The following is a 24,087-nucleotide window of genomic DNA, read 5'->3' as shown; positions in this document are numbered from 1 at the left end:
GGACGTTTGATGAAATCTGGGGACATTCCGGGGATGGAAACTGGGACATCTGGTAACCCTAAGTTAAAAGGTGCTGCTGGGTGTTCTCTCCCCATCCCGCCCTAGGGCAGTGACTCTTCAACTTATTTCTCTGAGCCACACATTCAGGACACAAATTTGTTCACCTTTTTGTTTTAATTGATAAACAATACCCAGGAAAACAAAAAGACACGAGCACTCCCAGCTGTCATTTCTAACGCAGAAGGAACTACAGTACTTTAGAATAGGCTCAAGGGACAAGGCGGCGGCTGCTTCCTTTCTTCCTGATGCCATGAAGCAAGCCATCCTCTGCCCAGGCTCTCATCTTCTTATCTGCGGGTGAAGTAATTAACTGAGTAATTCATAATATATGTGTCAACGTTTCTGCGGCGGTCCTTGAATCTTCGCGCTCGGGAGGAAGGGCCGGGCGGCGGCGGCGGCGGCGGCGGCGCCTTGAAGAGGCCTCTTCGTCGTCCGGGGCGGGGCGCTCCGGCTTTTCCCGCGCGGCGCCATGGCGGACTCGGAGGTGCTGCTGACCCCGGCGGAGCTGCTCCGGAGCCTGGAGCAGGTGGGAGAGGCGCGGGCGCCGGGGTCCCGGGGGGGGGGGCGGCGGGCTGGCTTTGCCCGCGAGGCCGCTGCGGGGGCCGGGCGCCGCCGAGGCCGCATTCCCGTCGGGGCGGCGGGGCCTCGGCCCGCCCGGGGAGCCCTGGCCAAGGGCGGCCAAGCGGGCGCCTCTGCCCGGGGAGCCGCGAGCCCTCTCCCCTCCTCGGCTCCCCGTCCTTTCGCGAGAGCCGCTGAGTGAAACGCTCCTTGCTTGTATGCTACTAAAGCAACAAAACCCACAAAGTGGTTTAGATAAAACCATGTCCCTGAGCTTATATATTGTATGTTACTTGTTATTTGCTAAAGTTCTATATCCAGAGACCTCAGGGCGGTTCACAGCTCAAAAACACAAGATGAAACCCCAAAAGACAGAAGGAGAAACAAGAACAGAAGCAGAGGAAACCAATGACACCCCCAGCCTCTCCCACAAATCCATTGAAAAGCAGGACTTAAATTTGCATCTGTGTGCATAGATCACCATATGCAAATTTGCGCCGCAGTCTTGTAAGGACCTTGAATTCAGGGTGTTATAAAGGAGGCTGGGAAAATTGGTGCCACCCCCGCAATGCCCATTGGCTGTTTCTGCTCTCCAGGCCTGGATGAATGAGAAGTTTTCCCCTGAGCTGCTGGAGAGCAAGTCAGAAGTGGTGGACTGTGTGGTCGAGCAACTGGAGCACATGGTAATTATGTGGGGCGGATGGGAGGGACCTTAACTCTGTTTGGAAAAAGCCATGCCCAGATGAACGCTTAAGGCAGGCGTGGCTAACCCTTTGAGGGCCGAGGCCACATGGACCCGCAGGCAGGCAGCCAGCCTTCTGGGGGCCACATGTAAAATTGACTTTGGTCAATCTAAAAGACACCCCCATTGCATTGTGGGGAAAGGCTGTAGCCCTAAGGCAGAGCATCTTCTTTGCATGCCGAGTCTGGTCCCAGGTTCGGTCCTCAAAGGCATCACAGGTAGGACTGGAGATATTCCCTGTCTGAAACCCTGGAGAGCCATTGTCAGTCACTGGACACAATACAGAACAAGGCAGTATGCATCAATGGTTTGAGTCTGTATAAGGCCAGTAAATTCCTTTGGCATTGCAGAATCAGAGCAGGAGGCATGGGATTGGTCAGAAGAAATAAAAAGGCCCTTTAAAATGGACAGATATTGGGAGGCTACAATGACCTTTTGGTGGGCATCGGGTTCCTGTATAAAGAAATAATTTACTTTATGCATAGAGAGAGATTTATGTCTCATGCTTGCATAAGTTTTTCAAACGGGAAAGTTAGGTGGGTGGGTGGGTGTACAGCACCAGAAACATTTCTTGTCATAGTGAGGAACCTATGGAAGCAATCGGGTTGGTTTGTTTTTTAAAAAGTAATTGCAGGCGGCGACAATTTTGCATGCATCCAGTTGGCACACAACTGCCAGCATGTGGGTAGAAGAGGGCAGAACAGGGGCAAGGTGAGTGGCCAATTGCATACTCCGCCGACGCACAGGGGGCCAGGAACGGTGGCCGCCTGTATTACTTTTTTTTTAATTGCACGGGGACAGCACAAAATTTCTATGGCCTCACAGTGGGAAGGCCCATAAGAACTATTTTTAAAAAATCTTTTTGTAATTGGCGCATTACAGGAGGTCTCATGGGGGCCAGTACATAACCTTAGAGGGACTGTACATAACCTTCAGGCTATGGGTTAGCTGCCCTTCCTTAAGGGTGTATGTCTTGATTCACTATCCCCATGTTAGGGAGTCTGCATCTTACTTTGAAGGAGGCACACTGCATCACACTGCGGTGTGACCAAGGAATGGGAACAGCTGGAGCCTGGGCATCAATTTCTCCCCCTGCATCCTTCCATGTGAGCGAATGTCGCAGCTGCGCAGACGAAAGGGTTTGGCCAACTGTGCCTTCTTCCTCGGTGCAGAACTTCTGATTTTGTGTGTGTGACAGGAGGCGAATCTGAAACGGGCCGAGAGAGGCGATCTCAAGGTCAGCATTCACCGCATGGAGGTCGAGAGGATCCGTTACATCCTCAGCAGCTACCTGCGCTGCCGCCTACGGAAGGTAAGGGCCAGCAGCGTTTTGCTTAGAGGTGCTGCTCTCTGCTCTAAATAGGTGAGTCGCTGTGAGCGTGATTTCCATGCAGAGGTCACATGTCACATCAACTTTCTTTGTGTGTCTTCTGCTACCTGTTGTACAGCTTAGTAAGGTAGAGAATGATCTCCCATATTTTCAGCCAGAATTGGCAAGTGCTTCCAGCCTCCCTTCTCTCTAGAGAGAGAGAGACAGACAGAGGGAGTGTGCAGGGAGGCTAAAGGGCTGTAGAGGGCTAGCCTTGGTAACCTCTGATCAACTGCTGCAAAATGTTATGCACAGGATAGCCTTTGAAGAATATTTGGAAACCTTTGTTGGTCCTCAGAAGAGGAATCGTGTGTGTGTACAGCAGTAGCAATAAAATGAGGGGCAGAGCTCATGGGCAGAGACTAGGCCTTGCTTGCAAGAGGTCCCAGGTTCCTTCTTTATTATTGCCATGTCCAAGTCTGTTGCAGCATGTAGCCCGCTTAGCAGCTCTTACGCCATTTATTTCCACTTGCAGATTGAGAAATACTTTCCCCATGTCCTGGAGAAGGAGAAGACTCGGGCAGAGGGGGAGCCAGCCCTCCTATCACCGGAAGAGTTTGCCTTTGCCAAAGAGTGAGTGAGTGGGCCATGGGGAGGCAGGAAGGTGAAAGCAACGGGTGGCTCTCACCCCTCATTTCTGTGTTCTTAATTTCAGTTGCATTGTGCATCTTCCAGGTGGCCTGGACTAGCTGCCAAAAATTTAACATACAGACACAAAACTAGGGTTGCCAACTGATCAGAAAGAAAGGCTGGCCGGCTCCTGTGCCTTTAACAACAGCATGCTCTATAGTGGCAAGGGGAGGGGGCCACATTCCCTCAGGGATGACCTTCCAGTGGTGGGCTGTACCAGCAACAAATGTTGCTGGTACAGCCCGCAGCTCATGTGAATACCATTGGCAGAATCCAACCGTACAAAAGCCAAAGCTTTCTACACACCTCATACCCATGTCTCTCAGTCCAGGTACGCATTGCCGCAGATCCAGCCAGGTAAAAGCATCTGAGGATGCCATGGTGGCTGGTAAGAGTTGGGACTGGGCCGACGGCGGATGGGGCCAGCTAATTCTCACTTGGTCCCCAGACTCCTCCCTGCTGAGTTCTACACGGGCACAAGAGGCTCCCCCCCCCTTGCACCACACCTTTAAGCTGCTGCAATGCCTCTTTAAACAGTCATGGCTTCCCCCAAGCCATAGGTTAAGGGAGCTGAGAGTTGTTTGGAGATTCCCTCCCCTCACAGAGTTTGGGAGGGGCAGAAGGAGGAGACCCCCTGCTTCTTGGCTGTTCCATGTTCTTGGGATGGCTGCATGCTTGTGCCGCTCTGATGCTTCTCCCTTTCCCAGGAAAAGCCCACGACTGTGACTTTCTTGCAGGTACATGGCAAACATCGAGGCTCATCTCGGAAATGTGGCCTTGAAGCACATGCCTCCCAACCTGCAGAAGGTGGATCTCCTGAAGTCTGGTAAGCAAGGCTGGAACTTGGCAGTGGGCCATCCAAATACTCCCCACCACGTGGCTTTGCAGAAGTTAAGAGGCAGGTCCTTGTTCCGAGGGGCTTACAGGGTTGGCAACGTGATGCGCTCCAGCTGTTGTGGGGCTCCAGGTCCCATCACTGACCACTGGCCAAGCTGGACTGGGTGGGTGGGGAGTTGGGGATCAGAGCAACGTCTGGAAGTTACCACATGGTCTCCATGTGGTCCTTTATGTACCTTTGCTTTTTCATACCATAAATATACATGCCATCCAAATCTGTTATCTTGCCCTAAGTCTAAAATACCTGCATTTTTCAAAATTATCCCTTCCTGAACCAACAGATACAGGACGCTTCATAATATAATTTTAAATCTGGCAGGTTAAGATCTCGGGTCTTTTTGCCATTCCTTGAAGTGTCCTGCACCGCTGATCGCAGGTATTGGATGAAATAGAAATAACATTCTTGACAAAACATTCATTTTTATCAGTGATATTCTTCCCCAAAAAGATAAATGCATCCTTCCCCAAATCTCTAGGTTCCTCTTTATTTCTTTCCAAATATTTACACAATTGTATTTATATATATTTATATTCTTTGCTGTATACCATACACTTAAATACTTAGCTTTTTTAGCTATATTTAAATCCGTAGTTTGTTGTAAGTCCTTTTTATATTGCCCTGTCATGTTTTTCACCAAGAGCTTATTTTTATTTAATTTGAAACCTGATACCTGATCAAATTCCAGGATCCTCTCCAAAACCTTTGGTATACTGCTCTTGGGATCTTCTACAGTAATCACAAGGTCATCTGCAAAAGCTTTTAGTTTATATGCTTTTCTTCCTACCTCTTATTGTCTCATCAAATCTTAGGTTTCTCACCAGGGTTCCTAACACTAAAATAAACAATAACGGTGACAGGGGACACCCTTACCTTGTTCCCTTTGTTATTTTGCATTTTTCAGTTATCACATTATTCACAATCAGCATAGCCTGTTGATCTGAGTAAATTGCTTCAATACCTCTGCTGAATGCCTCCCCAAAGTTCATCATTTCTATTGTCTTCTTCTTAAAAGTCCATGAAATATTATCAAAGGCCTTCTCTGCATCTATAAACATTAATGCTACTTGTTTTTCATTCCTGCCCTCCAGATATTCTATAATGTCAATTATATTCCTTATGTTGTCCTTCATCTGGCGGCCTGGTAAGAAACCGGCCTGATCAATATGAATTAAATCCATTAACCCTTTTCATTCAGTTTGCAAGTATATTGGCAAATAATTTGTAATCATTATTTAATCGAGAAATTGGCCTGTAATTTTTGACTAAAAGTACATCTGTATCGTGTATTGGAATCAAAGTAATACAGTAGTATCTCGGGTTAAGAACTTAATTCGTTCCGGAGGTCCGTTTTTAACCTGAAACTGTTCTTAACCTGAGGTACCACTTTAGCTAATGGGGCTTCCCGTTGCCGCGCGATTTCTGTTCTCATCCTGAAGCAAAGTTCTTAACCCGAGGTACTATTTCTGGGTTAGCGGAGTCTGTAATCTGAAGCGTCTGTAACCCGAGGTACCACTCTTTCTAAGACTCTGGTACTTTCCCAATATTTAAAATCTCATTCATCACATCTGCAAGCAGTTGTACCAGAAAGTCTTGTAATTTTTTTATAATACTTTGCTGACAATCTGTCTGGTCCTAGCATTTTACCTATTTTAGCTTATTTAACTGCATCTTGCACCTCCAGCACCATTACTGGCGCATTTAAAAAAATCATTTTTTTCTTTTGCAATTTTTGGTAATTTATTTTGCTTAAATATTCTTCAATTTTCTCTTTATTTTCAGTACCTGCTCTGTATAGATCTGTATAATACCTTACAAATTGCAATCTTATATTTCAGATTGTCTGTTACTTTCCCCTCTATATTTAATTTGTTTATTAAATTTGCGCCCTGTTTTTACCTTACCTGCCATGCCAGTAACTTACCTGGCTTGTTGCCATATTCAAAAATTTTCTGTTTCATCCTTTTTATTTTCTATTCTATCTCCTGATTTATTATCATTGAATATTGTAACGTTTTTATTATTTGTTTTATTGATTCTTTCCCAGTTTTTTTAACCGTTTCTTATTTTTAATCAATTCTTCCAGTATTTCCCTTCTCTAATCTTTTTCTGGTAGGCATTTTGTTGGATAAAATAGCCTCTCATTACAGCTTTATTGGCATCCCAGACCATCTTTATATCTGTTTCTTGATTTAAATTTAATTCAGAATAATCCCTCAGGACTTTTTCTGCTTTTTGTAAAACATTTTGATTATCTAAAAGTCCTTCATTTAATCTCCATATAAACAGGCAATCTTTTTCTCCTTTTAATTCGAGTATTATTGAATTATGGTCTGAAAGTGTTCTTGGTTGTATCTCTATTTTTTTGGTTTGTATTGATAATTCTCTAGAGAGCCATACTGAGTCAATTCTTCCGCTAGACCAGGGGTTGGCAACCCGCGGCTCCGGAGCCACATGTGGCTCTTTTACACCTTTGCTCTGGGCGCCTCTTCCCTCATGGTGCAGGGAGCGAGGAAGAAGAGGAGGAGGGTGGCGGCAGGAAGGCGCGCTAGGGCGCAGCGGTGGTTCTCCCCTCAGGTGGACTGCCACCGCCGGCCACACACAGGCGCGGCCACACGCAGGCGCGCTCCCTTTCGCCGTCAGCAGCCAGCCGGCCCTCAGGACCTGCGGGCCGCGCTGCATGACGTCGAGAGCCGCCCACCCAGGCCACACTCTCCTCAGCCCCGCGCACGAGGCACCTGAGGCGAGGGAGAGAGAGAGCGTGCGCTCGAGGGAAATGGCGGGGCGGGGTTTTTGTGTGTGTGTGTGAGAGAGAGGGGTGGCGGTGGTGCTTCGGGATCCTTTTCCGTGCCTTGCTTCTGAGTGGCCGCCGAGTTGAGGGAGAGCACCTGAGGTGAACCACAAAATGGGCCCGCCCTCCCTGTCAGGGAGGAAGGGGTGAATTACGTCAGTGATGAGGAGGGGGTCCAGAGGTAGCCAGCAGGTGCCGTGATGCAGCATCTCGGCCTCAGAGAGAGGCGGGGGAGCGCGAGAGCAATTGCAGAGGGAGGGGGGGCTGTTAGGTACCAAAATCCTGCATGCAGGATTTCCCTGTTCTCTCGTGCCTATGCAATTCCTGCCCTTCTCCCTTCACCCTCGAGATTTGCTGCAGAGACAAGCAAATGAAGAAGAAAGGGAAGAGTATTAGCTGACATGTCCCCGGATCCCATGGAAAGCACCACAGATTCCTTTGCTTTACCAGCTCTTTTTATTTTAAGTTGGCTTCAAACCTGTAATTGTGTAGGTGTATGTATGCTTGGCAGGGGGTTGGACTCGATGGCCCTTGTGGTCTCTTCCAACTCTATGATTCTATGATTCTATGATTCTAAATATTCATATCTCTTCCCTCTCACCTTCCTTTCACCCAGTTTCTCTGGCACTGGTTTATAAATGCTGTGTAGAAATGATGAGAAAGTTGCACCAGCAGAAGGAATGGATATGTGCTGTTAGTAAAAAGAGAGGGAGTTGAACTGCAGGGAGGGACAGACACTTTTCTATGTATTAATTTGTATAATGCCCTCTATGCACATGGTGCTTTGCAAAAAATGGATATGAGAGGTACCATACCCCTCTTTGCTATCTGAAATAGATTCAGGGAAAAGAGAGAGAATGGGGGAAGGGGAAGAATGTGTGGTTATTTACATTTGGCTTGTTTTGCGGCTCCCGGTTTTTTTCTCTCTTCGGAAACGGGTCCAAGTGGCTCTTTTTGTCTTAAAGGTTGCAGACCCCTGCGCTAGACCAATACAGTTCTGAGAAAAATGTAAATTCTCTCTCCAGTGGGTGTTTAAATCTCCAAATACCAATCAAATTAAAGTTATCCACTATTTTAAAGAAAGTTAAAATTCCTTTAAAAATTTGATTGGGTTATACATTTTTAAACATCAAAATGTCACATTATATAACAATAATATCATTCCCCAGTTTCCCCCTCCCCCCATACGACTTCCCTCAACTTCCTCTTCTGGTTTATTTTAACGTAGAATCATAGAATCATAGAGTTGGAAGAGACCACAAGGGCCATTGAGTCCAACCCCCTGCCAAGCAGGAAACACCATCAGAGCACTCCTGACATATGGTTGTCAAGCCTCTGCTTAAAGACCTCCAAAGTAGGAGACTCCACCACACTCCTTGGCAGCAAATTCCACTGTCGAACACCTCTTACTGTCAGGAAGTTCTTCCTAATGTTTAGGTGGAATCTTCTTTCTTGTAGTTTGGATCCATTGCTCCGTGTCCGCTTCTCTGGAGCAGCAGAAAACAACCTTTCTCCCTCCTCTATGTGACATCCTTTTATATATTTGAACATGGCTATCATATCACCCCTTAACCTCCTCTTCTCCAGGCTAAACATGCCCAGCTCCCTTAGCCGTTCCTCATAAGGCATCGTTTCCAGGCCTTTGACCATTTTGGTTACCCTCCTCTGGACACGTTCCAGTTTGTCAGTGTCCCTCTTGAACTGTGGTGCCCAGAACTGGACACAGTACTCCAGGTGTGGTCTGACCAGAGCAGAATACAGTGGCACTATTACTTCCCTTGATCTAGAAGAATCATGGAAGAACCCCGACCAAACCTAAGAGGAGGCGTGTAGTGGTGATAGGGGATTCCCTACTGAGGGGAACAGAAGCAGTGATCTGTGGGCCTGACAAGATGTCTCGGGAAGTGTGCTGTCTCCCCGGGGCTAAGATCCAAGATGTAACTGAACGACTGCAAGGAATCATAAAACCCACTGACAAATACCCCTTCCTCTTGGTTCATGTGGGAACCAATGACACTGCAAGCAATAGCCTCCAGAAGATCAAAAGAGACAACGAGGCTCTCGGCAGGAAATTTAAGCAATTAAATGCACAAATTGTCATCTCATCTGTCCTCCCAGTTGAACTACGTGGCCCAGGGAGAGAGGGAAAAATAGTGGAAGTGAACAGCTGGCTTTGCAAATGGTGTAAACAGGAACGGTTTGGATTCTTAGATCACGGGCTGCAGTTTCTTGAAGATGGACTTCTGGCAAGCGATGGGCTGCACCTCACAACGGTTGGGAGAAATGTTTTTGCCAAAAATCTCAGAAACCTCATCAGGAGGGCTTTAAACTGACTAATGTGGGGGAGGGAGACAGTGCTCCTGAAGGTAGGAGTCTATCAATTGATGAAGATGATCATCCAAATGTCATAGACCAAATGGAGCGAACAGCACGCAGACCTAGTGGTGGGAGGAAAAAATCCTTAAATAAGAGACATGGGGGAATGATTAATGGACTTCAATGTCTGTACACTAATGTGCAAAGCATGGGAAATAAACAAGATGAGCTTGAGCTCTTGGTACAGCAAACTAAATATGACATAATAGGCATCACTGAAACCTGGTGGGATAAGTCCCACGATTGGAATGTAATAATGGGGGGATACAATCTATTTCGGAGAAACAGACCAGACAAGAAAGGAGGAGGAGTGGCGTTATATGTCAGGGATGTGTATACCTGTGAAGAGATCCAAGATTTAGAACCTCAAAGCCAAAGTGAGAGCATTTGGGTCAAAATTAAGGGAGAGAAGAATAACAGAGACCTCATTGTGGGAGTTTACTATAGATCCCCAAGCCAAACGGAGGACATAGATGATGCCTTCCTGGAACAGATGGCCAAGCATGCAAAAGGGAGGGAGATAGTAGTAATGGGGGACTTTAAGAAAGCCGACTTCATAAAACTTAGGGAAGTGCTGGGTGAGATCCCATGGACAACAATACTAAAAGGAAAGGGAGTTCATGATGGCTGGGAGTTTGTTAAGAGGGAGATACTAAAAGCACAACCAATGAGATGGAAACATGGAAGGTGCCTAAAGAAGCCAGGGTGGCTATCTAAAGAACTTTTAACTGAGTTAAGATTAAAAAAGGATGTGTACAAAAAATGGAAAAGGGGGGAAACCACCAAAGAGGAATTCAAACAAATAGCCAGCACGTGTAGACACAAAGTCATAAAAGCTAAAGCACAGAATGAACTCAGGCTTGCTAGAGAGGTTAAAAGCAACAAAAAAGGCTTTTATGGGTATGTTCGTAGCAAAAGGAAGAACAAAGAAACAATGGGGTCACTCAGAGGAGAAGATGGTGAAATGCAAACAGGGGACACAGAAAGGGCTGAACTCCTCAATGCCTTCTTTGCCTCAGTCTTCTCCGATAAGGAAAACAATGCCCGACCTGAAGAATTTGGAGCAAATGATTCAGCAGAGGAAACACAGCCCAGAATAACTAAGGGGATAGTACAAGAATACTTGGCTAGTTTAGATATATTCAAGTCTCCAGGGCCAGATGAACTGCATCCAAGAGTATTAAAAGAACTGGCAGATGTGATCTCAGAACCACTGGCAGTCATCTTTGAGAATTCCTGGAGAACAGGCGAAGTCCCGGCAGACTGGAGGAGGGCAAATGTTGTCCCTATTTTCAAAAAGGGGAAAAGAGAGGACCCAAATAATTACCGCCCAGTCAGTCTGACATCAATAGCAGGGAAGATTCTGGAGCAGATCATTAAGCAAACAGTCTGTGAGCACCTAGAAAGGAATGCTGTGATCACCAATAGTCAGCATGGATTTCTGAAAAATAAGTCATGTCAGACTAACCTGATCTCGTTTTTTGACAGAATTACAAGCCTGGTAGATGAAGGGAACGCAGTGGATGTAGCCTACCTTGATTTCAGCAAGGCATTTGACAAGGTGCCCCATGATATTCTTGTAAAGAAGCTGATAAAATGCGGTCTTGACTATGCTACCACTCAGTGGATTTGTAACTGGCTGACTGACCGAACCCAAAGGGTGCTCATCAATGGTTCCTCTTCATCCTGGAGAAGAGTGACTAGTGGGGTGCCACAGGGTTCTGTCTTGGGCCCGGTCTTATTCAACATCTTTATCAACGACTTGGATGATGGACTCAAGGGCATCCTGATCAAATTTGCAGATGACACCAAACTCATCAATAGGAGTATAGCATCTAGATCAAGGGAAGTAATAGTGCCACTGTATTCTGCTCTGGTCAGACCACACCTGGAGTACTGTGTCCAGTTCTGGGAACCACAATTCAAGAAGGACACTGACAAACTGGAACGTGTCCAGAGGAGGGCAACCAAAATGGTCAAAGGCCTGGAAACGATGCTTTATGAGGAACAGCTAAGGGAGCTGGGCATGTTTAGCCTGGAGAAGAGGAGGTTAAGGGGTGATATGATAGCCATGTTCAAATATATAAAAGGATGTCACATAGAGGAGGGAGAAAGATTGTTTTCTGCTGCTCCAGAGAAGCGGACACGGAGCAATGGATCCAAACTACAAGAAAGAAGATATCACCTAAACATTAGGAAGAACTTCCTGACAGTAAGAGCTGTTCGACAGTGGAATTTGCTGCCAAGGAGTGTGGTGGAGTCTCCTACTTTGGAGGTCTTTAAGCAGAGGCTTGACAACCATATGTCAGGAGTGCTCTGATGGTGTTTCCTGCTTGGCAGGGGGTTGGACTCGATGGCCCTTGTGGTCTCTTCCAACTCTATGATTCTATGATTCTATGATTCTAGACGCTATACTCCTATTGATGCAGCCCAGAATTGCATTGGCTTTTTTAGCTGCCGCGTCACACTGTTGGCTCATGTCAAGTTTGTGGTCAACCAAGACTCCTAGATCCTTTTCACATGTACTGCTCTCAAGCCAGGTGTCCCCCATCTTGTATTTGTGCCTCTCATTTTTTTTGCCCAAGTGCAATACTTTACATTTCTCCCTGTTAAAATTCATCTTGTTTGTTTTGGCCCAGTTCTCTAATCTGTCAAGGTCGTTTTGAAGTGTGATCCTGTCCTCGGGGGTGTTAGCCACCCCTCCCAGTTTGGTGTCATCTGCAAATTTGATCAGGATGCCCTTGAGTCCATCATCCAAGTCATTGATAAAGATGTTGAATAAGACCGGTCCCAAGACAGAACCCTGTGGCACCCCACTAGTCAGTCTTCTCCAGGATGAAGAGGAACCATTGATGAGCACCCTTTGGGTTCGGTCAGTCAGCCAGTTACAAATCCACTGAGTGGTAGCATAGTCAAGACCGCATTTTACCAGCTTCTTTACAAGAATATAATGGGGCAATAATAACGTAATATCTTCTCCTGCTTCTTCTACTCTTTTCTCAACTTTTTGGTATCTTTAAATCATATTCTTATTGTTCTGTTCTCATATCAACGTCATATTTATACTTTTGAATCTGCCATTCTGATTTATGTTATAATTTTATTAATTCTAATTATTGAATTATGAATCTTGTTGCTTTTGTATCTCTTATTTTTCACCTGTATCCTAGGGAGTTTCCTCCCCTTCTCCTGTCAAGGGCTCCGCTTCTCCTAGTTGTTTTTTAGACTTTCTCCAGAATTTCTCCACTTCCGATGTATCTCTGCACCTTTGTTTCTTACCTTTATACGTAAAAGATACCCCTTCCGGCAATTCCTATTTATTTGGGATGTGATTACTTTTCAAAGCATCTGTCAGGAATTTATAAGGCTTTTGGATATAAGGCTTTTTGGTTGCACTGTAAAGCAATTCATCAAGATCTGCCCCAATATTCCGTCATTCTGATACTTCGTTTCCCAGTCCCCGCTCTGGATGGTGCTGTACTTGTTAGTCACGCTCCTTGAAGTCTCCAGAGAAGTCAATCTGTCTCACTCCCAGATGATGGGGTGACAGTCTCCCCTTGGAGGAGTGCTTTGCAGACAATTTTGATGGAGAAGCCTTTCCCTCTCTGTGTGTTTCCTTACAGTACCCAAACCGAATCTGGATTCCTTCGTATTCCTGCGGGTGAAAGAGAGACAGGAGAATATCCTGGTGGAACCAGAGACTGATGAGCAGAGGTAGGAAAGAGACTCCCAAGAATGGAGCTTGCTGAGCTTATCAGTACCCCAAAAAGGAAGGGATGAGCCCAAACACCAGCATCCCAACGATCTCCCCAGAGAAGTTCCCTCCACCAGCCTTTCCCAGCCTGCGGCTTTCCAGATGTTTAAGGCTGCTACTCCTGTCCACCCCAGCAGGACAAAGTCCTGTTCAAGCCGTTCTTCCCAAGGAGCAAGGTGCACGACTTCTGAAAAAGAGAAGCCTTTGCACCTGCTTGCTGGGTGTGTCTCTTTGCTTCCTTGCGGCTGATATTCGGCATGTCCCTTTGCCTTTTTGAAACCTCTAGCGGCTTACACAACAGGCAGGATTGTAGCGACTTCTTGGGCTTTGTGCACTGAGGCTGAGCTAAACCACTAAAGGTGCTTGGTTGGCTTCCATCAGCTGCTGTCTTAAATGTTATTTTCTAAACAAGGATGGCTGTTTATGTTTCAGGGTTTTGTTATAGTTGATTTGAGAATTGCAAACTGCTTTGTATGTCCATGGACAGAAAAGCAGGGTAAAAACAACAGATCGTCAGCTTTCTCAGGAGCAGCCCAGTAGGGTTTGGCCGTTGCTCCCCTGTTTCCTTCATTACACAGCAAATAGTGAAAATGTGGAACTTGCTGCTGCAATATGAAGCAAGGGCCACAAACCTGGGTGGCTTTAAAAATGAATGAGCCTTATTCTGTATTCACCCATCTCTCAAGGGCTTCTGGCCACAGCGGCTGTCTCTGTTTTTCCTCCACTGCCAGGGGCCGTATGTATCTGAATGCCAATGGAAATGGATTTCTTTAAATATGTTGTGGGTGTTAAGCCTGATTTGTGAGGCTTCCAGTCCTTCTGCTTGGAAAGGCTTGACGGTTTTTGAGAGAGGCTGGAGATGTTGGCCTACAGTTCCCACCTTATCCCTGGTCAGGCTTACAGGATGGCAGTTGGAGGCCAACAATATACAGAGCGACATGGGTTCTCCACCCTGTTGTAAGTGTGTGTAAATATTTGCAGATCTTTGACATTTGAAAATATATTTTCACAGTGACCTCAGAGAGAGAGGAGATGGAAATTAGTGCCCTAGTTGAGTTTAATAAATTCCTAGTAACTAGCATGCAAATCAATCCAACATATCTCTAATTAGGAAGAAATTCCTACTATGCTCAAAAGTAAGTGTATATAGAATTGCAACCTTACCTAACCTTATTATGGTCTGTCTCTTTCAGAGAATATATGATTGACCTGGACGAAGACTCTCAGCATCTGATCAGATACCAAACCATTGCTCCCCTGGTGGCTTCTGGGGCAGTTCAGCTCATCTAAGCAGCATGCAGATGCTTGGGCATCCTTGCAAATGCTGAAGCGAATATTTATCCCACATCAAAAGGACTGCCTGGTGACCATCTCTGTCTAGTTCCTGGTAATTCACCTGCCTTGGCTTGCTGGCATCTGGATGACTCTTGATAAAGCTAAAATAGCAACTTGAGATCATGTCCCCAGCAGACAGGAAAGAAGGGCTGTTATCCCTGGAAAGAGGATTTTGGAGGTGGGGAAGCTTGACTTCCTAGGTGGTCTGGCTTCAAAAAGAGGCACAGCTGCTCTTCTGTTGCATCTCCAGAAGGTGGCAATGTTTCACTGGATCTGTTCTGGGCATTGCTGCCCAGTTCCTGCAGAAGCTGAGAGAACTGTGCCTGCCAGGTGTGCCTGGAAGGAAGGTGTGCCTCCTCCAAGGCCATGACTGGGCCCAGCACCCCTTCCTTTACAGCTTGACTTCTGCAGTAGCTCCCTGGGGGACGTCAGAAAACACCAGTCGCTTCTTGCAGGGCCAGAAACAACTTTTGAGGATATTAAAGCAGAGCAGCTTGTTCCAGGAGGGTCCATTGTTTCCACCTCTTTCAAGGGTATTCTCCATCCATCCCTAATGCATCAGCGCTGCCCTCACACTGGGTCTTGGGAAGGGCCATAGGTCAGGGGCAGAGCAGTTGCTTGGCACACAGAGGTCCTGGAAGCAGATTCCTGGTTGGGGAGGTGTCCGCAGGGGCGTTGTTCTTGCCCTCCATTCAGTGCCTGCCCTCTTTCTAAGCCACTTGGTTCCAGTCAGTGGAGGCAATACTGAGCTAGATCAACGGTCTTTTTGTGTTCTCATTTTGTATTTTTATCTTGTGAAGTGTCCTGTGATCTTTGGATAAGGGATGGTATATATACAAATTTAATTAATGATAATAATACTCACCTGATTGTAGGAACATAGGAAGGTGCCTTACTCAGTCCATCTACCTCAGTATTGTCTACACTGACTGGCAGCAGCTTTCTTGGGTTTCAGAACTTAAACTGTGACAAAGTAGGTGCCACACTGCTCAGCTGTGGGTCCTTCCCACAAAACACCTTCGGGTGCCCTTGCTTCTGATGTTGCTGTGGGGTCAAGTGAGGACGCAGCAAGAAGTTCGAGGCAGCAGAAGCCTTTGGGCAATTGGCTTCCTTGGTGGTCGGCTTGGTTAGCGTGTGGGGAAGGAATGGCCGCTGCAAAGGGGACAGCGCAGGGAATTCTGCGGAGTGGTTTCCCCTGGACTTTCACGGGGCATCGGGAATCCCTCTGACCCAGCGTTTGCCAGTCACTGTCCAGGTGGACACTTGGGAGAGGGCGGCGCATGGCCAGCCGCTGTTTTTAGCAGCTTTGTCTCCTGTGTTCCTGTCAAGGCTGCTTGCCTGGAGGATTAGCCAGCAGCACGAGGCTAATTATAGAAAGTGGGGGCCTTGCTCTTCCAGTCCAAGGTCTGCTGGAGGCCAGCAAAGTCCCTTGAGCATAGCAAGTGACCTTCCACAGAGTCGGGGCACTGGCTCATCTAGATCAATATTGTTTGCACTGTCTGGCATTTTGAATGTGGGACTCCCAGCTCTGCTTGAAGTGGCTACGAATGGAGCCCAGGACCTGCATCCAAGACATGAGCTCTACCACAGAAGCAGGGCCCTTTTTCGAAAAACAGATGATTTGCTGTTGCACGTTCAAGGTGCCACTATTAGTATATGCGGCCCTTAACAAGTTGGCACTGGTTCACCTGCATGATCTCCTTACCCCACAGAGCACCCCCTTGACCACGTGGATCTGCAGCCCTGACACTGTTACAGCAGCCCAAATACCCCTTTTGCATTTGTAAGAAAGATCTCTTTTCGTGCGGCAGCACCCGCACTCCAGAATGCCCTGCCTACTGACACCAGGACAGCACCGTCTGCCTAAAACTTTTTGGCACCTGCAAGTAACAACTTTGTTCAGAGAAGCCTTCCCAGGTATGCAGAAGGCCACTAGGTCTTTTTGTTTTTTGAGTTTTTAGCTTATCGTTGATTTTAATATTATATATATTAAATACAGTGGAACCTCGAGTTGCGGACATAATCCGTCCCGGAGGCACGTCCGCAACTCAAAGCGTTCGCATCCAGAAGTGCTGCGCGATTTAGCGTTTCTGCACATGCACAAGCAGCAAAACCCGGAAGTAACTGTTCCGGTACTTCTGGGTTGCCGTGGGATGCAACTTGAAAAGACGTAACCTGAAGCAGATGCAACATGAGGTATGACTGTATAATATTACATATATTAAGTAGGAGTTGCTGTAAGGAGGCATAGAAGGTGCCATCAAGCGTCCCCATCTGAGGGACTCTGCTCCCAAAGATGTCCCACAAAGCAGCAGAGGTTTCGGCCCAGAGTTTTCCTTCTAGATTATTATGCTTATTATTTCATTTCTATACCACTTTATGTTTTTAAGAAAAATATCAAAGTGGTTTACAGCATATTAAGCATCAATAAAACAATGCATAATCAAATATTTCTGAAGAAAGTCAAATATAAAGTACACAGTCAAAGCAACACAATTAACAGGAAACCAATATACCATCTCAAAGATTTCAAAATAAAACATTACAAAGCAGGTCAACTACAGAATACATATTTAACACAAAGTTAACAAAAAACAAAACCTTAACCATTTCAAAAGAAAACCTTGCTAAGTGAAGTCAAATATAAAATGCACATTTAAAACAGCATAGTTAACAAGAGAATAAAATATTATAAGCATGACACGGCTGTTTGGCAGGCACAAAAAGATGGGGCAGAAGAATCCAATAAGTGGGATTTGTTGCCAGGCATAGTGCTGTTCCTCCGGCCTCATGAGGAGCCTCTTCAGTGGGGCTGGTGAGTCTGGGCCCCACCCCCAGGCCAGGTGGAAAGGGCCTTGCAGGGAGCAGCCTTCACCACTCACAGCTGGGCAATGGGATGAGCTCCATCTGCCCTTCACTTCCCTCTGCAGCACTTGCAAAAACTGCCTTCTTGCCTGTTGGACCCACTTGTGGGTGGAATCTGCACATATAAAAACATTATGAAAATGCTTTTTTTAAAAGCATTTTTGAAAATACATTGAATTTTCTGTAAGGCTCACTATCGCTATCTAGTGTCTCATAGTATATTGCACTTAAAACGTTTTGTTTGCAGCTGTATAGCTGAGTCCTTGGTCTCATCTGCTCAATCCCATCAGATCCCCTCACCTGGTTTAGCCAGGCAGTCCAAGCCGTACCCAGCTGTGGCTGCTGTCCCCGTCTGACACGACAGCTTCTAGGAGCCACAGGTGAGAGCTAAGTGCAGGGTGGGAACCAAAGGTGGGCAAACTACTGCTGAAGTAGCAAGATGTGTCCCCCACCAGAAATACTACCCCTCTGCTAACACCCTGTACATCCCAAGCAGTATATGAAATTTCCTAAACAAAGGTGTCCCCCTCTTTTCCAGGCTTTGGGAATGCAATGCTTCATACTAAGGGGGTGGGGGCCTGGGCCCCAAATGCAGCCCTCCAGGGGGTCTGCCTGGCCCTCAGGACAGTCCCCAGGCCATGCCTCACTCTAGCCCTGCTCCACACCCTCAAAGGCCTTTGCCCAGCTGATAAGTGTCCTTGAACTGCCACTTTCCTGCCAGGATGGAGAAATGGGCATTGGTGCCACAAACCTCATTTTTGCACAGCTGGTATGTCTGCTGCAGCAAGGTGGGAGCTTACACCTGTTGGCATGGGGCCGCAGGAGGTTGCCTATGGGCAAATAGACTCCCTGGCCTGATAAAGGTTCCCTGACCCTGTGACTCAGTTTCCAAATAAGGTTGCCACTTTTTTGCATGTGAGGCAAAGGGTGGAGGAAAACTTTGCAGGTGAATTCTGAGCTTGCACCCCTCTGTGGCTCTTTGCAGCCGTTGCCTTAAAATTAACCCCACACACACACACACACACACACTCCAGATCTTTTAAACAGCCCAGCCTCCATCTGGCCCACAACTTCCTACACTTATCACAGCAAAGCAAACTGCTGGCCATGGGCTGCCTCCTGCTACTTAATTTCATATGAAAATAGAAATATGAAATATGAAAAACAAAAGGCCATGCCCTGTTTTTGCACTGTCTCCCATTTTACAGCTAAGGTGGAAAGGGAGCTGTTTGTTGTGTTTATCACATTTACACCCCAGCTTTTTCTCCAGGGTGGCATACCCTGTTCTCTCTGTTCAATCCCCACTGCAATCCAGTGAGGTGGGTTAGACTGAGAGGCAGAGACGGGCCAGAGGCCACACGGTGACCTTTGTGGCCAAGAGTGGGGCTCTGAGCCTGATCTCCCAGGTCCTACTCTGGCGCTCTACTCTAATCCAACTGGCATCCCCTGCAGATTCTGGCCCGCGGACGCTTTTGCCATAATAAACTTGCTTGTATTTGTGGCACTACTCCTTGGCTAGCTGCCCGTCTGTTTTTTTGCTGCGAAACCAGCCTGCCCCTTTGGAAATGGATTGGTGAGAGAGAACCATTGCCTTCGGGAGCAGAGCCTCTCCCTCCCCAGCCCACGATTTGGAGCCTTAGCTGCAAGTTCCTCGCTGCTTATGGAAATGCACTCTGCACGTGCTCTGGGGTTTGCTTTTGCCTGCAAACCACCTTGCGGGTTGTCTGTTACCTGTCTGGTTGGTTGTAAGCCGCTTGGGGTTGCGCTGGGCAATGCTCACAAGGGGCCTCCGCTGCTGCTCCCCCCCCCCGCCCAGCCAGACGCACGTGGCAGAGTTGGGTCAGGTAGAGGGGCGTGGCCAGAGCGGTGGGGGCGTGGTCACGCAGGCATCGGCTCCTCCTCCCTTTCCAGCGTCTTCATTCATTTCTTCCTTCCTTCCTTTCGGGAGCGCCTCGAGCGCACGACCCGGGACCGTGGCTGTAGGCGGCGCGATGAGCTGCGGAGAGTGAGTGTCGTGGGAAGGGGACACGCGCGCAAAGGAAGGGGGAAAGGGGAGCAGACTGGGGCGCGGCGCTTTTTCAGGCGCTGCTGCCTCTCCCCTTGAGCTCTGCCCGTAACTGGGTTCCCATGGAGGCAACTTTCCCCTTCCTAAGGCTGCGGCCCCAGGGATGCGCTTCGAGGCAGCAGGCGGAAAGGCTCCGGTTCAGATCCTGGCAGCTCCCGTTAGGTCTGGAACCGAGCCCTGGAGTGGAGAGGGAAGCCTTTCTGGGAGACGCCTCCGGGCTGACCCAGGGGGGTGGGATATAAATAAATGTAGTACTACTAACTATCCTAGTAACAGTCTGAAACATCGGGAGGGCGCCAGGTTGGTGAAGGCTGGAACTGAAGCTGCTGAGCCAGATTGGCTACACTGATATTAATAGCACTTTGTGGTATAAATCGAATTAACTGAATAAATTAACTAATCATCTCAGTGTAAGGCAGCTTCCTCTGGGTCACGGGACTGTCTTTCCATTTCAGTGTAAATTGGGGGTTGAGCCGGCAAGAGGGGAGAATGGGCAACGCTCAAATGCTGGAGGCGTGTTGGAGGGACCCCCTCCAGGTTTTCTTGGTAAAGCCACTCTTGGGAAGAGCCCTGTTGCTTTCGGAGGTGAAAATGTTGCCGGTCTGACCATCCAGGTCGGGAGCTGAATTCAATAAAAAAGCATTTGCTCCTTATAAGGGGAGGAGGTGGTAGGATGGGTGATGGGGTCACCAACTTCTCCGTGGAACATTGCACCCTGTGTCTTTTAAGGGGACTTGCAGTGTAGATTTTAGCAGGGAGTCAAGCTTATCTCTGTGCTGCAAAGAGCCTCTTCTGAGTTCTGGGCATCAAGAATCTGCTAAAGGCACAAGAGAAGTAGCCCTTTGAAGACAGATAGCACTGGGTTTCCCTTATTTGGCTGCATGCACACCATAAAGTTGCACACCCACCCCAAACATGCACACCTTAAAGCATGCACACCTACCCCAAACAATCCTGGGAACTGTGTTTGTTGAGGGTGCTGGGAATTATAGCTCTGTGGAAGGTAAACTACAGTTATCAGGATTTGGGTGTGGGTGTGCTTTAAACAGGTGTTGTGTGTGCAGCCTTAGAGACTGACCATTGATTTTGTTGTGATCTTTAGCCATGGTGCAAGTAGGCTTAACTTTATCACCTGCAGTCACACTGGTGCCTTGGTGTGATCCCTGCTGGCAAAACCCAGGTTCAAATCCCCGCTCCCTGGATGGCCTTGGGCTGGCATCTATCACATAGATAAAACAGCGTGAGGCAGCCCTGATCTTCTGGGACGAAACACAGGGATATAGCCAAAATAGGAAAGTATCTGAGTGGTTGAGTGCCAGCTTGACATGCCAAAGATTCCAGGTTCAATCTTTGACATCTCCACCTAAAAAAAATCTAACATGGGTAACAACTTCCTACTGAAAACCTGTAACTATACATACCACAAATATCCAGAGGGTTGTTGTTGTTTGTTGTCCTTTTGTTCTGCTGTAGTACACGAGTGCCCTTCCAGACAACTAGAATTTGATAACACTGCGGAAGAATTGCAGAACAGATAATAAAGCTGAATGATGTGTGGACAGTCTAGTATAAATCCACCATTGATGTGCTATTATTGCATCAGTGGCATCTTGCAGAAGAAAGCTGCAAATCAACAACAACAAATGTCTGGAAGGGGCCCTGAGTGGTTGCAAACTTCCCTTTCTGCTATTTTGGTACTTGTATATCTGCCTGAAGGCTTTTGTGTGCATGCACCAGCCTCCAATCACAGGTATTGGGAGTGAAATGGATGCTCACAATCTCTACTACATCATCTGTGTGGAGTTATCTGCCCCGAATATGTAGATTAATAATCTCTATGTTGAGGGGGAATAAGTCACGCCAAGACTTGTGCTGTCTCTGATCCAGGCTAGGTGCTTCCACGTGAGTCCCTAACTCCCTCTCCGGCTTCCAGCCTTTTCCAGGTCTTCAGCACGCGGGCGATGGTTCCCCGAGCCACCTCCGTCGATCGGGCCATGAGGCTTTGCCTGAGCCACAGCCCTCCCATTCGCAAGCTGCTGGATTCCTACGAGGAGCTGCGGGAGGGTCTTGGGCACCAGCCTTTGCGCCCTTGCCTGAACAACTGCCTGGAAGGCGAGAGGCGAGACGCCATCAAGGGTTGCCGTGGCAAGAAAAAGAAGAAGGTGGTCTTTGCCGACATGAAGGGCTTTTCACTCACGGCTGTCCGGATCTTCTCCAAGATTGAGGAGGACCTGTGTGATTTGCACCAAGCTCTGTCTCACCTGACCAACTTCCGGAACAAGCTACATGGCTCCCGTCCTGAGACGAAAAAATACATGCTGGATTTTCCCCAACCTTCTGCTGATTATTTAGCCTTTCGCAACCGCTTGCAAAGCAGCTGTGTGTCTCTGGAGAACTGTGTGATCCAGGAGAAGTCCCTTTCAGGGACCATCAAAGTCAGAAACATCAGCTTTGAGAAGAAAGTGTACATCCGCATCACCTTTGATTCATGGAGGAGCTTCCGCGATGTCTGTTGCCAGTACATGCCCAACACATACGGCCTCACCGACACGGATGTCTTCTCCTTTGAGGTGGCCCTACCAAAGGCACCAGCTCCTTGCGGGAATATTGAGTTCTGTGTTTCCTTCCACTGTGGCCAGAAAGTCTATTGGGACAACAACCACGGGAAGAATTACAGAATCCGCCCCGTAATGGGTCCTTCCCCTCCCAATGCACTCTCCCGTCTGGCAAAGGGCACCTTCACGGCTAGCGAGCCCCTGGGCACCTCTCGTGCTGCCGCTCTGGTCCTCTCTCGCTTGCACACCTGGAGGCGCTCCGATGACCAAGCCTACTAGTAGGGATGCTTTGGATTGAGCTCTCTCGGCTGAGCTCCAGATCATGACTCTGACCCATTGCTCTCCTGGCGGCTCTTGCAAAGACTGTTCTGTGGCCAATGCCACATGCCGAGTCTATACTTTGGCAGTGTGCAATTTGATCTTCATTTGCAACCAAGCCATAAGCTCTTGAGGTTCATGGCAGAATTGGGGTTGGCTGCACCAGAGAGACTTTGACGGCCAGAAGATGGCCAAATCGGAGGTGCAGGTCAAGGAGAAAGCAGGCTCTCCCAATTATTCCACTGCAGGTGGGGGGAAATGGACGGTGATCTGGGAGGAGGCTTGCCTGGTTTCATCAGCATGGATTAGAAAAACTGCCTAGGACCGTCATAGCGCCATATTGGTTCTTCGCCCTGCAGGCCATTCTTAGATCAGGGGTGGGGGAGCTTTTTCCTGCACAAGGGCCTCATTCCCTTCCAGGGAACTTTCCAGGGTCTACATGCCATTGGTGTCTGGGGCCAGTAGTGCAACAAAATGTCCCAATTTCTACATACCCTCATACAACCCCCTCTGTTGTCCATCCATTGTCATTGCTGCCCTGGGCTCCCTTGGGAGCAAGGTCGGAATGTAAATTTAATAAATTATTATTAATAATATCAAGCAAGTTCAAGGACACATTCCAGCCAGGCAACAACCCTCAAAGACGGCCAATAGTGGGTGGGGAGAGGGGTTTTGACCTGCAGAGAATCCTGAAGGTCAGAATGAGAGGCTGGGAAGGCCATGTTTTGGCCCTGCTCCAGATATTCTTTGCCCCTGACTTCTGTCTGCCTCTCTCTCTCACACACACAGACAACCCTGACTCCCCATATTGCAATAAAGGTACTGACCTACCTGACCGGGTGGTTGTAAGGATTATGCATGTGAAGAGCTTTGCACGTCTAATATCTCCAACCCTACATGCACCTACCGGAGAGTAAGTCCCTTTGGCAGGACTGACATCAGGAGTAAATGTGCATAGGATCTTGTGCTGCACAATGCTGATGTAAATGTCAAATTGTTCATTAAATATTGTTCCTGTGTAGACCCTGAGTGATGCTGCCGGTCTGGCGACTGCAACCCATCTCCTTTTCCCTTGAAGTGAGCAATGGTTTAGTTTAGGAGGTGCTTCTAAGCCGTCCTGGGAAGGTGTGCCTTGCTCTCCATGTGACCCTGGCTGGATTTGAGCCCCAGTGGCTGGAAGTGCAGCTGAAAGCCCACAAACTGGGGGGGGGGGTAACCAAGTGTGATGGCAGCAGGTCTCTGTGTTACCACCTGTGTCTTCTGAGAAAGTGGGTGGCAGGAAAGTGGTGTAGGCAAAGGAGCAGTGGCCGAGAGAGGGGTGCTGAGCCCTTCCCCTGCTTGCTGCAAGCACTGGTGCCAGCGGTCAGTACCAAGCAGGGGCCACACTGCCAATCTCAGAAGCCTCCTCCCTTGCTTCTCCTCCTTACTTTTGGTGCCTCTTTACCTACCTTAACCCAGGGAGTGAGCAGCTATGGCAGAGGGGAGGAGAAAGCATGGGAAACATCTGTGTGGCTTTGCCTTTCTCCTCCTCTCTGAGAGGTGAAGCTGACCGGATCCAGAGGGAAGGATCCCAGCTCAGTGATAACAGCATCTGCTCCAGGTTAAACCCCTGCCATACCCTGGTGCAGCTGGGAAGTGGCTCCTGTCTGCAACCCTGGGAAGCTGCTACCAGTCATTGTAGACCAGTGCTTCCCAAATGTGGGTCTCCAGCCTGTTTTTGGACTGCAACTCCCATCATCCCTAGCTAGAAGACCATTGGTCAGGGATGATGGGA

The 24,087-nt window shown here is 47.9% G+C and overlaps 2 protein-coding genes and 1 long non-coding RNA gene across 4 annotated transcripts; 2 read left to right on the top strand and 1 right to left on the bottom strand.

Moving 5' to 3' along the window:
* The first annotated feature begins 438 nt into the window (after positions 1 to 438).
* On the top strand, positions 439 to 15,015 carry GINS4 (GINS complex subunit 4). 2 transcript variants are annotated; one of them, XM_082230640.1, is made up of 7 exons: positions 439 to 586; positions 1,215 to 1,301; positions 2,559 to 2,672; positions 3,205 to 3,302; positions 4,097 to 4,185; positions 13,045 to 13,135; positions 14,369 to 15,015. In XM_082230640.1, exons 1-7 carry the CDS (start codon positions 530 to 532, stop codon positions 14,463 to 14,465), a joined length of 633 nt encoding a protein of 210 aa, XP_082086766.1. In that variant the 5' UTR covers positions 439 to 529; the 3' UTR covers positions 14,466 to 15,015. The 2 variants fall into 2 exon arrangements, with proteins under 2 accessions (XP_082086766.1, XP_082086767.1); XM_082230641.1 differs by lacking the exon at positions 1,215 to 1,301 and having other exon boundaries at positions 458 to 586.
* A 1,431-nt stretch (positions 15,016 to 16,446) lies between these two features.
* On the bottom strand, positions 16,447 to 19,185 carry LOC309536563. The gene is made up of 2 exons (XR_014221624.1): positions 19,107 to 19,185; positions 16,447 to 17,490 (listed from the first exon to the last, which is right to left on the bottom strand). It is a non-coding gene; the product is annotated as an uncharacterized lncRNA (long non-coding RNA).
* Positions 19,148 to 23,334, top strand: LOC309536287 (protein phosphatase 1 regulatory subunit 3C-B-like; the record flags this gene model as incomplete). Its single annotated transcript, XM_082230374.1, has 2 exons — positions 19,148 to 19,380; positions 21,374 to 23,334. 2 exons carry the CDS (start codon positions 19,148 to 19,150, stop codon positions 22,272 to 22,274), a joined length of 1,134 nt encoding a protein of 377 aa, XP_082086500.1. The 3' UTR covers positions 22,275 to 23,334.
* Between the last annotated feature and the right edge of the window lie 753 nt (positions 23,335 to 24,087).

This window comes from Podarcis vaucheri (assembly GCF_965113315.1).
Source record: "Podarcis vaucheri genome assembly, chromosome: 7".
NCBI classification, from domain to species: domain Eukaryota; kingdom Metazoa; phylum Chordata; class Lepidosauria; order Squamata; family Lacertidae; genus Podarcis; species Podarcis vaucheri.
The sequence above is the reverse complement of the archived record's forward strand: the minus strand, read 5'-3'. Positions and strand labels throughout refer to the sequence as shown.

Excerpts from the sequence above, each read along its gene's own strand:
- GINS4 (XM_082230640.1), top strand. The coding sequence starts at position 530 with ATGGCGGACTCGGAGGTGCTGCTGACCCCGGCGGAGCTGCTCCGGAGC. Across the intron at positions 587-1,214 it reads TGCTCCGGAGCCTGGAGCAG|GCCTGGATGAATGAGAAGTT; the intron begins GTGGGAGAGGCG and ends TCTGCTCTCCAG. Across the intron at positions 1,302-2,558 it reads TCGAGCAACTGGAGCACATG|GAGGCGAATCTGAAACGGGC; the intron begins GTAATTATGTGG and ends TGTGTGTGACAG.